At 50.0% G+C, this 13641-nt stretch overlaps 1 protein-coding gene across 4 annotated transcripts in view; it reads right to left on the bottom strand.

The window, feature by feature from the left end:
- LOC135905628 (scoloptoxin SSD14-like) overlaps window positions 1-13641 on the bottom strand; it is a 129286-nt gene that overhangs the window by 112502 nt on the left and 3143 nt on the right. For 3 of the 4 annotated variants that reach the window (XM_065436584.1, XM_065436585.1, XM_065436587.1), the window contains exon 4: window positions 3935-4120. The exons of the other annotated variant lie outside the window; for it this stretch is intronic. In XM_065436584.1, coding sequence (XP_065292656.1) covers window positions 3935-4120 — 186 coding nt within the window. The remainder of the gene's footprint in view (window positions 1-3934; window positions 4121-13641) is intronic. 4 annotated transcript variants of the gene reach the window in all.

The raw sequence follows: 13641 nt of genomic DNA, 5'->3' as shown, positions 1-13641 counted from the left end.
TTGTGAGGTACCTGGGGATTCTTCGAGGGCTTCATGCAGCGCGCCACGGACAGCCAAGTTCGATGGTGAGTATGTGTGGTGGTTCTTGATCGCCAAGCAATTTGGGATGACGCTTACGCTTCACCTTTAAGAGTGCAACGCGATAGCATTCAAAGATCCCTGACTGCTTCTTACGCTTCCCAGCAATTGCATCCTATGTAACCGTAATGTGCTTCCTGTAAACGCTGGTGGCGAACGCTATGCACGAAGGCGAGCTTCCTGGTTCTTCTTTCTTTATGGTGCTGCAAGGAACCGAGCTTCTAACGTCGCTTCTAAAACAGACCTCAAACGGCAGCGGGAAATGGGGTTTGTGTTCGAGTTTCCGCGTAACAGAATTCTGTTTTCTCGTACATTAAACTAACAATCCGACACTATCACATCTGTAGTTTCTGTATAAGTCGTATTTTACGAATTACCTGACGCGTGTTACGTTTTGAAAATAATTAATTCAACGACGCCTAGCGCCGGGGGCCTGCGTAGTTCGGAATGTGTGGTTCGGGATTATTTTCTCGGCCGCGGAGGCTGACGCGGATGCCGGATTTTCTGCGACACGGGGTCCTTAACGTTGTCGCGGTAAAGATAGTACTCGTGGACACCCGTGGTTCCCGCATCGAAGTGGTGTTTTCCGACTGCGGCTCGCCTGCCATCGGGCGTCATGCGGAAGGCAGCGTCCACGTAAAAGGGAGTGGCACAACAGCTGACTGGGCTCTCCATACACCGATTTGTGTAGCATCTCCTGTCTCTAGGTGGTGGCGCGGGTCCATGCGCTTCGACAGAGGTCGCGAGTAGACTAGTTGCGAATGTGTCTCCCACGGTGGCGTGGTGCGGGCTCCAACTCCGAGTCCGTGGCTTCGCTAAGAGAGCAGACCTGGAGAGTTGAGTTGTGTTGGAGCTGGTCTACATAGCGTCGATGTTTTGTGATGTGTTGTAGTGGCGGCAACTGCGCATAGCGTCGCTGATCATCCAGTCGTGCGTGGCACGGCAGCCGGGTGATAAGATCTTGACGGATGAGGTGGGTCTTCACCGCAAGAATCAGGAAACGATGGCAAAGCTGGGCATCGTGATGATGAAAAGAAGTAGAAAAGATTGCATTCACTTCATTGGTACATGGTAGTGACTCTTATCCGAGTCTCGAGCGGTTCTGCTTAACACGGGCGCCAGGACGGCCTTAAATAACCCCTTACGGTCTGGTAGTCGTCGCTGTCTTCTTGGGGAGTATGCGGATGTATTAGTGCTTTCATTAGGTTGTGCGGTCGGAGAGCTCCTGCGCTTCGAATATTCTTTCCTTCGTCCTTCCCTTTGTGTCAGCTCGGGGAATAAGAAAGCAATTATGTCGACATGGGGACGCCCGCTTGAACGCTTCTCGCACTTCTCACACGGCCACCACCCGATAACCAATTGACTGGCAGAGACATTTCATCGCAGGCTCAGCGATATGCTGTCCATGTATATCCAGCTTGACCACCGTAACTGGGATACCATTCTCCGCTTCCGAACATTTGCCTGCAACACCGCTGTCCAGTGAACCACAGGCTACTTCTGATTTTTCATGGTCCACGGCCCACGTCCAACCTCTACCCTCGACCTTTCTTTCTATTTCCGATCTTGTAAAATCTTAACCATCGCGTCGCATATTCATCTCCCTCATGTAATGTCTCAACAAGAGGTCTTTGAGAAAGTAAATAAATAAATATATAAATGCTTGACCAGTTTTTGTCCGGTATTGATCAACATCGCCAATATGCTTGCATAAACACTGAGGTGAGCCAAGAAGGTCGTATAAATCATTATGATGCCACTCACGGTGTCGTTGTCTACCATTGTGGCGACCATGTACTGCTTTTGACCTTTGTGCGAATGCTTGGTTTACGCGAAAAGCTTTAGTCTCGGTACATCGGCCCTTACAATGTAATAGAACCGACCTCCCCAGCGAACTACCGCGTTACACCTGTTGATCCACCGACTCAACGACGCCTCCGCGGGGAAGAGATCGTGCACGTTTCCTGCCTCAAGCCATTCCACCGGCATTCCACGCAAGCTTAATTTGTGGCCAGGCTGACCGCTTTCGTCTACGGGGTCGATTTGTGTGAAGATTTATATTATGGACGTCATTTTCCTCACTTGGACGTCACGACCATCGCGTCGCATCATCTTCCGCGCGTTAGGTCATGGTTTCAAAATGAAGCTTCGGTCCAACCGTTGCTGCTTGATATACAAATATATCAAGAGGAATCTAAAGCTTCATCTTAAAGGGGTCCTGAACCACCCTTTAGGTTTGGTGAAAAAACACAGTCCACAGATAGAATACGCTGCTCTGAACATCTCAGCCATGTATTGCAGTCGTACGCGCTGCATGGAGCTCACAAGGGGATCGCGAAGTCACCTTTCTCTCAAACGCTCTCCTTTCAACGGAAGGCCCGGTCCTCACTCTCTTCTAGACGCACTATCTCGTCATTCCCTTAGACAGCTGCTATTGGCCGATAGCTGACATCAAGCTGTGGTCGGCTACATGGCGTAGATACCGCGGTCGCCGCGAGGTGCCGCCACGAGGCCACTGGCTGAGCGCACTGTGTCTCGCTGAGGTCAACCGCGTTTGGCTTCTGTTTAGCGCGCCGTAGGCACCAAAGAAGTCGTGGCGTCTACGTTTAAGATTCAAAATGAAATTGGAACTGCGCGCCACGGTGGCATTTGTCGTGCGCGGCGCGTGGAGCTCGCAAGTGGAGCGCAAAGTTACCTCTTTCTGAACGCTCTCTTTTCAAAAGAAGCCTGCATGCTCCTCACTCTTATCTGTACGCTTTACTTCGTAATGAAGCATATTCCAATACGCGGCTGCTATTGGTCAACAGCTGATTTCAATCAAGAAGAGTGTTTGGACCAGTGCGCTTCTTCATACTGCTAACGTGTATATCAATTGACGCAGTTCATAAACAGGCAGTGGTAAGCGAAGAAGCTGATTATCATCTGCTCGCGCTCCGTAGCGGAACTGAACTTTGCCCAGACTGCTTATTGGTGTCGCATCCGCCGAGTATTGCTAAGTTTGATTAGTTTTGAACACTCAAATAGTCTCGACGCTTGCGAAACATTAAGGTCAGCCCACACGTACGCTTGCCACCGCGCGTTCACTCCTGGCCGCTCCCGGCTAGACGCCTAGGAAGGCTTCGCTTCATATTGAGCTATTGAAAGGGCTTCAAAATGCGAAAGTTGGATGTAGCTACTATCCGTCGCTCAAGCTTGTGCTGGACAAAGCCACTCCGCATCGAGTAGCAAGGCCGTAGGGGAGCATATGAGCGCGAGCGCGACCTCATGACCTGTCGTACGCAAAGCAAACGCTTTGCATGCGCGCTACATTTCCCCGTAGCTGCGCTCTGTTATGCATGGTGTTCGAGATCAGGCGCCATCTGAACTCGGAGGCGATGTGCTTTGAGCGTAGACAGAGCGGCCGTCGGGGTATCTACGCCACTGCGGCTCGCTGATGACAACCGCGTCTGGGGCGTCGTAGGCGCCAACAGTAGGGAGCCTTGCATGTAGGCACCCTAGCCAACATAGTAAATAGCGGCATATACCCGAACATACAAAACCAATTTTAACTGCGCGTCACCGTAACGCATATTATAGACGGAGCGCTGTGGGCACGCCCCGGTCCGCCGTAGCGTTTGCAGTGCAAGGCATTTAAGAAGGAGCGGGATCACCACGAAGGGGATCACAGGCGACCTTCTATTGCTAAGATATCCGCTTCTGCTGAACGCAGTGAAGTACTTTTTGTCAGAAAGTATTTCTGAAATAATCTATTTTCAATTCAAGTGCATTTTCATGACTTCGAAAAAAAGTTGTTCGAGGCCCTTTTAACGTCTTGTCTCTGAGGATGATGTGCAAAACAGCGACAACTCGCTCTCACCTGGAAGCGTTTACACACGCCTTTGCGTCGGTGACTGCCGCCCAATGGCTGTAATTGCCCAGCTTCGAAGCTGGCAGCTTGTAGCCGATTGGCGCCACTTTGAATGCGATCACAAGGACCAGGCCAACCACGCATAAGGTAGTCACCGCATCGAGACCTAGCTGGCATAGCACGGTTCCGCGATTTCTGGCGGAGGCAAGATACGCAGAACGTCAAGGATCGGGCATGCAGGTAACGCCTGCACACTAGAGAGATTTACAATAGGGGCCCCCATATTTTGGGGCCCCAAAGAGCCTTGCGGGTGTTAGCGTTGGGGCACGCATGAGACGAGAGTTTTAAAATTGGGTTTTGCGTTTGCGGATAGCGTCTTGCGCTGACAACGCCACTACGGCATCAAAGAAAAACTATTAAAATAATTGAGTAATATTACCGTTTTATGATAGGAATACCAATTTTGACTTGCGTGTATTCGCGTTTAATTATAATTTAGAGGTTATTCTTCTAACAGCAAACAATTTGTAGCGCTTAGTTTTGAGCGACAAAACCAACTTTACGTGCCTTCACCAGCTAAGCTTAGCCGTGTTAGGCGTACGAGCCATAAAATCCACAATCGAATTCGGAATCAGCGGTGTCTAATGAATCAATCTTCATAACACACGCTAGCTTAGAGAAAGCGACAACCGCAGTCACTTCTCCTAGCTTGCGTACTTCACGCGTTACCGCGAATCAAACCCAGTTTGGTGCTAGGTTAGAGCCGTCGCTTCGATGGGTGCCGCCATGTTTGTTGATGCAAAGCTTCTGGGGCCGCTATTTGGCCCTATCTAAGCGGCATTTAAGCGGCAAATTTAAGCGGCATACCCCTCCCCATCCCCGCCCACGCCAACACACCGCACACACATTCCTGAAGCGCGGACAAATCAATCTATTCGTCGGTCCACATTTTTATGCCTTTTCCAGCGAACGCTGTATATGACTAACCTTCCGTAGTTTCCTCGGCGTCCGTCAAAAGAAAAAATGACGTGGGCCGATCGTCGTGACAGTGCGTAAAGGGTCCAAGCTCAATGGCACATAAACCTGTGGGCTCGAGAACCTGTGACGCGCCCTTCGAAATCTTCGGGATATTCCCACGTATGGGGAGTGCTGAAAGGGGCCGTGAAACGATTTTGACGATTTTGTACAAACGTACTGAGTCGTTAGAGTAGGTCCTTCTGATCAATAATTGACGCATCTATGTGCTCCGCGTAAAGCGTGTAATTTATTATAAGGTTATAAAAATGTACATGTCTGCAGATCGCAGCACACTGCTTGGCGGAAATTTGAGCCGCCCCTACCCATATGACGTAAATCACCCACTTGACGTAAGTAGGGCGAGCTATCTGATTGGCTTCCGAGGTGACGTAATTGACAATTTTTCCACCTTTACGGTGAACAAATCATGTTCGTAATAGTTGGAATGTTAGTTAATTTGTTTCTATAAAAAGAAAGTAAAAGTTAGAGAATGCACAAGAACAATTTCTCACTACACGTAAGCGCTTCCTACGCACAGCAAGTGTTGATTCTGTTGCGTGCTCCTTCGTGACGAGAGCTTCGCGGTCAGCGTCGGTCTGTCCTTTCGTGAGCTCCGTGAATCGCCTTTGTTGTGTTGTGGGCTGCAAGCGTAGTGACTGGCAATATTTCAAGCTGCGACATCGTGTCTCTCTGCAAGGCAGCACACGAGCGGTGTGGCTACAGCGCATCTGACCGTCGATATCCGATCGGCACCAGAATTTGCGGGTTTGCAGCCGTCCCTTTACAACGGAGGATTACTACCACAATTGCGTTTCGCGGTTCTGGTATTCGGGTAACCGCCTGGCCGCTTGACCGTGCCGTTTCACGGGATGAGCAGAAGCTCAAACGTGAATGATCTGCACGGTGCAGCCACCTGGCTCAACAGAGCTCAACGAAACACAGCAGCAGTAACCAAGTGTATCTTCTTTGCTGCTGGTGTATATTTCTCGCAGGAGCGTAATCGTTAACATGCTGTTTTCGTAAATGATTAAAATATTTTACACTTAGTTTGAGCGATATTAGCCCTTTGTTTGGCTGGTTAAACTCTGCGCGACCAGGTGGATGGACCGTGCAGACCGATCAGGCCGCTCACGTAAGTCTACGCTAAAGTTGCTTCATCAGCTTGAGTTTATGCCTCCACGGATCCGTCGAAATGCCCAGCTCGCCTGTGGTTACTGGAATACCAGAGACATTCGGCGCTGCGACAGAATGCTCGCAACGCACGCTGCTTCGATAGCTCTCGCTTGCGGTCGACTGCCAAGCAGCTGCCGAGGTTGGAGAGGCTTCGCGCGCTCGCTCCTAGAGAACCGGAAGTAGACGACACGACGTGCCATCGTGACGCAGAGCCAGTGAAGGCGGAGCTTGGCCCCGATCACTGGGCAAACGAGTTCAGGAGAAAATGCATTGCTATGGAGGAGGGTAACTTGTAATCGTCCGTAGCTCTGTTAATATGAAACAGTTCACACAAATTGTGGTGCTAATGATTAACATTAGCTGTACCCTACCCGTCTGCGAAATTTGTCCGAACCGTTTCATGGGCCCTTTGACGCCTGCTTCACCTTTGCCGTAGGTCGGCCCGGCGTTGCACTACTTTCGGGCCCACCCGCGGTGGAGGTGAGGCATTTTGCTTTTCGTTTGAGACCTTTGACTGTCGTCAGCTGTAGCTGCCATTGCATCTTCACAGAATGAAATCGTTGTCATTTTTATTTCCCTCTTTTTGAATGGCGGTAGTTATCGGCATCGCCTGGGGTGTCAAGGCCAATTTTCTCGTCGATTCGATGAAGGCGCGATTAACCTGAGATCAGTTTAGTAGTCACCATCTATTCAACGATCACGCGCATCTATGTTGCTTGGTTAGTTCAGCCTTCCTTGCTTAGACTGATCCAGGAACCAGGAAAGGGATTTGGTTTGCAGTCAGTTGGTCTATATGCTCGACGAGTTTTGGCCGGAGAAAACGCCAGTTGAGTTTAACTTTTCACTTTGCGTCATTACTACCTCGAGTGGCGGCTCGCCGCGACGCTGGCATATCCTCGGAACCATATACCCGCGATACGGGTTACATAAGGTGGAAAACAAAATAATGCGAAACAGCGTCTATCATCATACCCCGCTGTAACCGTTAAACTCATGAGCAATATGACTGTCAACCGTTACCTCATGTGACTTTTCCCTAACTGTACAGCAATTTTTCTGCAAAATTGGCAACTGGAAACAAGCGTCGCAAGAAGTCGAGAAATTAAGCGATCTACTGAGAGAAAGAGCCAAGGCAACAGCCAAACAGGATGGACAAACGAAACTTAATAAATTTAACAGTTGTTTGTGAAAATATCTTTGGATCAACATCTCTTTATTTAAAAAGTGAGCAGAAAAAAGGCGACCGGAAGTGGAGAATGATTCCTTGTGTCTTGAATTACGCTTCTACAGTTATCACATGAGCCGCCTGGCGTAGCCACTACTCTGCTGTGCTTATGTGGATGTTTTTCTAACCTGCCGCAATGGGCGCAGTACGTCTAGAAGCGCAGCGTCCTGCGCTCTACGCAGTTGTACGGGACTGGTGACCATGCATCGTTACGCAACTTCCGGTACGACAACACGAGCCGATTTCTTAAATTGGTAGAACAGTAAACTAGGGATCCAACAGAATTGTTTATTCCGCATATATATATATATATATATATATATATATATATATATATATATATATATATATATATATATATATATATATATATATCATCAGCCTGGTTACGCCCACTGCAGGGCAAACGCCTTTACAATACTTCTCCAACAACCACGGTCATGTACTAATTGTGGCCATGCCGTGCCTCCAAACTTCTTAATCTCATCCGCCCACCTAACTTTCTGCCGCCCCCTGCTACGCTTCCCTTCCCTTGGGATCCAGTCCGTAACCCTTAATGACCATCGGTTATCTACCCTCCTCATTACATGTCCTGCCCATGCCCATTCCTTTTTCTTATTTCAACTAAGATGTCATTAACTCGCGTTTGTTCCCTCACCCAATCTGCTCTATTCTTATCCCTTAACGTTGCACCTATCATTCTTCTTTCCATAGCTCGTTGCGTCGTCCTCAATTTGAGTAGAACCCTTTTCGTAAGCCTCCACGTTTCTGCCCCGTAGGTGAGTACTGGTAAGACACAGCTATTAGGGATAATGGCAACCTGCTGTTCATGATCTGAGAATGCCTGGCAAATGCCCCCCAGCCCATTCTTATTCTTCTTATTATTTCCGTCTCATGATCCGGATCCGCCGTCACAACCTGCCCTAAGTAGATGTATTCCCTGACGACTTCCAGTGCCTCGCTGCCTATTGTAAATTGGTGTTCTCTTCCGAGACTGTTAAGCATTACTTTAGTTTTCTGCAGATTAATTTTTAGGCCAACTCTTCTGCTTTGCCTCTCCAGGTCAGTGAGCATGCATTGCAATTGGTCCCATGAGTTACTAAGCAAGGCAATATCATCAGCAAATCGCAAGTTACTAAGGTATTCTCCATTAACTGTTATCCCCAATTCTTCCCACCTGCTCGAGGGGCGGGATCTTGAACGGCGTCGTCTGCTACGGCGGCGCACGCTGGCCACATTATCGAGAAACGTTCTACTGTCAGGTGCAGGGCGCTGATCACATCGTTACTGCGTGAAAGGAGCCGGTATTCTTTGCTAAGCGTTGCGCGACGCCCACTGATACGCCTCGAATGTAAGTTCATCGCTGCATGGCAGTCATAGACGACGTACTGATTCCATACATTCTTGACGGCCCGTTTCTGGAAGGCGACTATATATTCTAACGCGACAGGACGCCGATCCACACTGCTCGTGCTGTGCAAGAACTGCTAGAAGAGCGCGCAGTCACTCTCTTGGAGCGGCCGCCTCAATCCCCGGGCGCCAACATCATTTAAAATGTCTGGGGCTCGTTGAAAGTATCGCTGGCGCAACATCCCCTCTATCAGTCGCCCGAGGATAGGCTTCGATCCACCATCGTCAGTGACTGAGACGTGCAGCGAATGAACACATCCCTGATCAAGTCATTCTACACTTCACTGCCTTCCAGGATGAGCGCTGTCATCGCTGCCGCTGGGGACATGACGAGATACTAACTGAAGTTCCGAGCGTGACGTGTCCATTTCCCCACCAGCGGGCAGGGTCTGTCTGGTGTAGCGAATGATTATCGAGAAAAATCACTTCCAGCTCATTGTCTGAACCTAAAACATTCATTTAATCGTGTCCGTTTGTTTCACCGTGTTCGACTCCCATTGTTGAGTGCTTTGTTTTCCTTTCGAGTCAAAGACTGAGCACGTTGCACGCACATCTTGGTGCGTTTTGTCGCTGCTCATTACGGTAGCACACACAGTGAGGAAATATACGTGCACACGCTCAGTACTCCGGCCCTTCGAAAGAACAAATGAACCATGTTGTCAAAAGAAGTTTGTGGAACTCCATTAGCGCCAATGAAGGATCAGAGTGTGGCGACGCACAACGTTTAGTAAAAATATCAGCTCAGTTCCCGCATTACCGATGAAATCGGTGCACTGCCCCTGACAGTACCACGCTTCCCGAAAATGCGGCCAGCGCGCGCCGCCGTAGCAGACGACGCAGATCACGACACCGCCCCTCAAGCGTGTGCGCCTGCTCGAGCTGCTGCCGCCGCACGACTCCTTTGCTTGCCGCATCGCGATGCAATACGTTCCGAGTTTTCCCCTTAGTGTGAAACAAACTGCACACGCTATATTTGCCTTTAAGAAGATCGGTACGCTTGACGATTATTTTTATGGCTGCAATGCGGCGAAAGGGCAGCGTCTGCTTAACCATGTAAGGGACGCTGAGCAGGTAGAATTCCACTGGCGGCTGCAGCCCCTTCGTGTTCATGTTGCTGTTATGGCAGTTCACAACACAACAGTAATTACTAGTCTTCCGGCGAGGCGCCATCGCTAACAAAAGCCTTCTCGCGTGCAGCGCGCGCTCAGCCTGGCCTCCTCTGGCTCAGCGCGAGCGAAGGGAACCGGCGGAAGCAAACACCCGGGGGAGGGGAAACCGTGCCGCCAGGGGAGAAACGAGCGCTGGCGTCTCGGGCGAAACTTGGCGTGCGCTCGTCTATACAGCGCACGGAGGAAGGAAACTAAGGAGAGGCCCTGACGTCACTCTTTGTGAAGCAAAAGTGAAGCCGGAAGTTGGCGTTGCTCATGGCGATGCTCCGCCTTTTGTGCCACCCTCCTCTCTTGCTTACATCTTTCGCGAAACCACGCCGCGCTGCGCGTGGTCTCGCGCGCGGAGCGCTCGCGCTCGCGCAACATCCGGCAGAGCACGGTGCAGGTAACACAGCGCAACAAGACACGGTGACTAACGCAAACCCGCCCACACAGCGCCTTTGCCACGGCACGAAACCTACCAGAGCAACACGTGTGAGCGCTCAAACAACGCCGCCATTGTGGCCCAAAAGGCGTGGCCATACAGCAAAACAAATAAAAAAGCAGCAAAAAAATGAGAACCTACTACGTCATTTCCGCCACACTTTTCTCCTAGCGCGCGGAGGGGGGTAGGGCCTCTCCTTAGTTTCCTTCCTCCGTGATACAGCGCGACTCCACTTCAGACGGGAGCTCGTGCTCCGCCATCCCGACGACCGAGTTGCGCAGGGTAAAGCCCCTTGATAATTTGAAAGTAGCGACACTCTCCTCCTCACGGAGCTTTCCTCCTCGATTCTCCTCGCCCGCCGGCTGCGCACGGCACGTTATTCCTCCTAGGCGCCCGCGGACGGGCCGCAGATTCTAAGGAGGCGTGTCATATTGGGCCAGTTGCGCGGCCCAGTGGGGTTGAAAATTTTGAGAAATGCTAATAACAGCATCGATAATGCTGGAGGCAACGTTTATGAGGAGGTTGGTTTTTTTCTTAAAGCCGTATGAACGGGGTATACTGATTTAAAGGGAGCTTTGAGGCGAGTTCTATACTCCAGACAATTTTTCTGCCATATGATCAGATGCTTTACTTCGTGCGTCTGGTCTAGTATTGCTTGTGACACATCCCTTTGTGTGTGGCTTATTAAGCGAAAGCCTTAGACCTCTGTTTCAAGGTCCCGTTGTGAGCTACAGAAAATATCACTAGACCGAAGGAAGGCGGGAAGCGAACAAAAGCATGTGCAGCCACGTATAAGAGATGATTAGTGAATACCAAAATAATGATTGATTAGTGATTGGATTGTTGTTCATGCACCCTAATCCACCCCAATCGGTCTTAATACCCTTTCATCAACACTTCACCTTAATCCACCATAATCCGCCTTAATTCTCCTCCACGCACCTAAATCTTTATTCATGCATCTTAATCCTTCGTAATGCACTCTAATCCACCTTAATCTTCTTTAATACACTCTAATTAACCTTAATCCTCCCTAATCCATCTTATGTCAACCACTAATGATTCATTAATTAACTTGGGTAATCATTCTCTCATACAGGGGTGGACATGCTTTGGGTCCCCTCTGGCCTTCCTTGGGTCACGTGATACCTCCAGTTAAGAAGGCGACCTTGAAACAAAGATTTTCGCCCTAAAACTTAAAAAAAGCTCAATTTTGACTAGTGAACGCTCATCACCTACAATACTACGGGGACACTTGCCACCAATTTTTTCAGGGCGCAAAGCAGAATCAATAATAATGCGCTTCCGACTGAATAACAACAGTTAGCGACGTGCGAAGTGATGGAGCCACCCCAGAAAATTAAGCATACTGAGGACAACCGCAACAAAAACGCTGGTGAGCAGGCTGGAAGAATGATAAAAAAATGCAGCATTACGGGATGCTTTGCTACGAGCTATAAGAAAGACTCCTCAGCTCGCAAACAACGCTGTTTTTTGTCAGAACAAAGTTGCTTCGGCCAATGTCATGCAGCCACTACTTCCTACGCAAGCCGTTACGCTTTCTTTGTGCTATCATAAAAACGGCATAACCATCTTCAGGCTTCTTGCTGCAGTTATATGCGCAACAGCCCGGCATAGCGCTGGCACATAGACCGGAAACACTGCGCACAACGTTCGCTACGCCGAGCTAAAGCACCGAGCCAGCCGTGCTCAGGAGGAAAATGGCGCGAACGAAAAAGAAAAACACAAGCAAAACTCAAGATCGGCGCTTTTCCAAGGGCAACGGCAGGGAGACCAATCGTCGTGCAGAAAAACGGGGGCAAAACTGGTTGCCGCGGGGGGGACACGCAAGGGGCGAGGAGGAGGCGAGGAGGTCGGGCGGCAGCGGCAGAGTTCAAAGAGTGGCGGTACTTTCAAATTATCAAGGGACTTTAGCGCAGGGGCGCCCACCGCGCCATCTCCCGCAGACCGGATTCACTAGGCGCGAGCGCGCCTTCCTCCTCGCCCTTCGGACCGGTTCTGTGTAGCCCGCCGAGCGGCGGCTGGATGGATGGATGTTATGAGCGTCCCCTTTGGAAAGGGGCGGTGGGTTGCGCCACCAAGCTCTTGCTACTATACTGCTTAATATTTACCTAGGTTAAACAATCAAGAAAGACACAAAAAACACTATGAACTACCACGCCCAAATTTTCTGATCCCCTATTGCGAACTGTACTTTTGTACGTCTCCGTCTTTTGTCGTTTCCCTACTTTTCTTCCACCAATCCTCCAGTCGCCTCTAACTAATGTCTATTGCGGACATGTTTGCTTTACCACTGCTCCCTCTGAACTCAAGGGCTTCAAGGAGGCCAGTGGTGCCTAAATCGACCGCTGGGTAGACGTCTTCACATTCTAATAAAACATGCTCCGTAGTTTCCCTAGCTTTACCACAGCAAGCACATGCTTCTTCTTCCTTCTTATATCTCGCTTTATAGGTGCGTGTTCTAAGGCATCCCGATCTCGCTTCGAAAAGTAATAAACTTCCCTTTGAGTTATCATAAATCATTTCTTTCCTGATTTCGTTTTTTCCTCTTAAGTAGTTACTCATGGCAGGTTTCTTCTCCATTGCCGCCACCCATGAGATTAATTCAGCTTGTCTGACTTTCCGCTTGACCTTTGTTGTTGTGTTGTCCACCCTACAGGCCGCATACTTGCTGGTAAGCTTCCTAGTTCTTTTCCTCCACTGTGAATCATTGTTATTCCTGTACAGATACCTGAACACTCTCCCAGCCCATTTACTTTCTTCCATATTGCTCAGCCGTTCTTCATACTCAATTTTACTGCAAGCTTCCCTCACTTCAAAACTAGTCCAGCCCATATCACCCTCCACAGCTCACCCTGCACAGGCATCGACTGCGTGGAGCGCCCTCTCCCCTTTGCGGCGACTGCGGCGCGATCGAGACACTCCAGCACTTGCTCTGTGAGTGCCCCAACTTTTCGCTCGCGCGCGCGTCCTTTGCCCGTGTTTACCAGGGGCACGGCCTGCCGTGCGACACCGTGACTGAACTCCTGCACCCCTCGGGCTGCCCTTCACGACACGTGCGCTCCTGACATTACGTGCACTCCTGACATTCGCCGAGGCTGTCGGCCTCGCCGACCGCCTTTAGCTCCATCCCATTTCCGCGGCGTGCTGGTGTTTCTGGTGCTCTTTCTCTCCCCCTACTTTCATTCCCTACCCCCTGTGCAGCGCGGTTGAGGTGTGCTCTGCTCAGAGACAGTTACTGCGCTGCACATTACCCCCACCTTTCCTTCCCATCATC

Source organism: Dermacentor albipictus, chromosome 1 (assembly GCF_038994185.2).
Source record: "Dermacentor albipictus isolate Rhodes 1998 colony chromosome 1, USDA_Dalb.pri_finalv2, whole genome shotgun sequence".
In the NCBI taxonomy this organism is placed as follows: domain Eukaryota; kingdom Metazoa; phylum Arthropoda; class Arachnida; order Ixodida; family Ixodidae; genus Dermacentor; species Dermacentor albipictus.
This window is presented reverse-complemented; position numbering and strand designations above follow the sequence as displayed.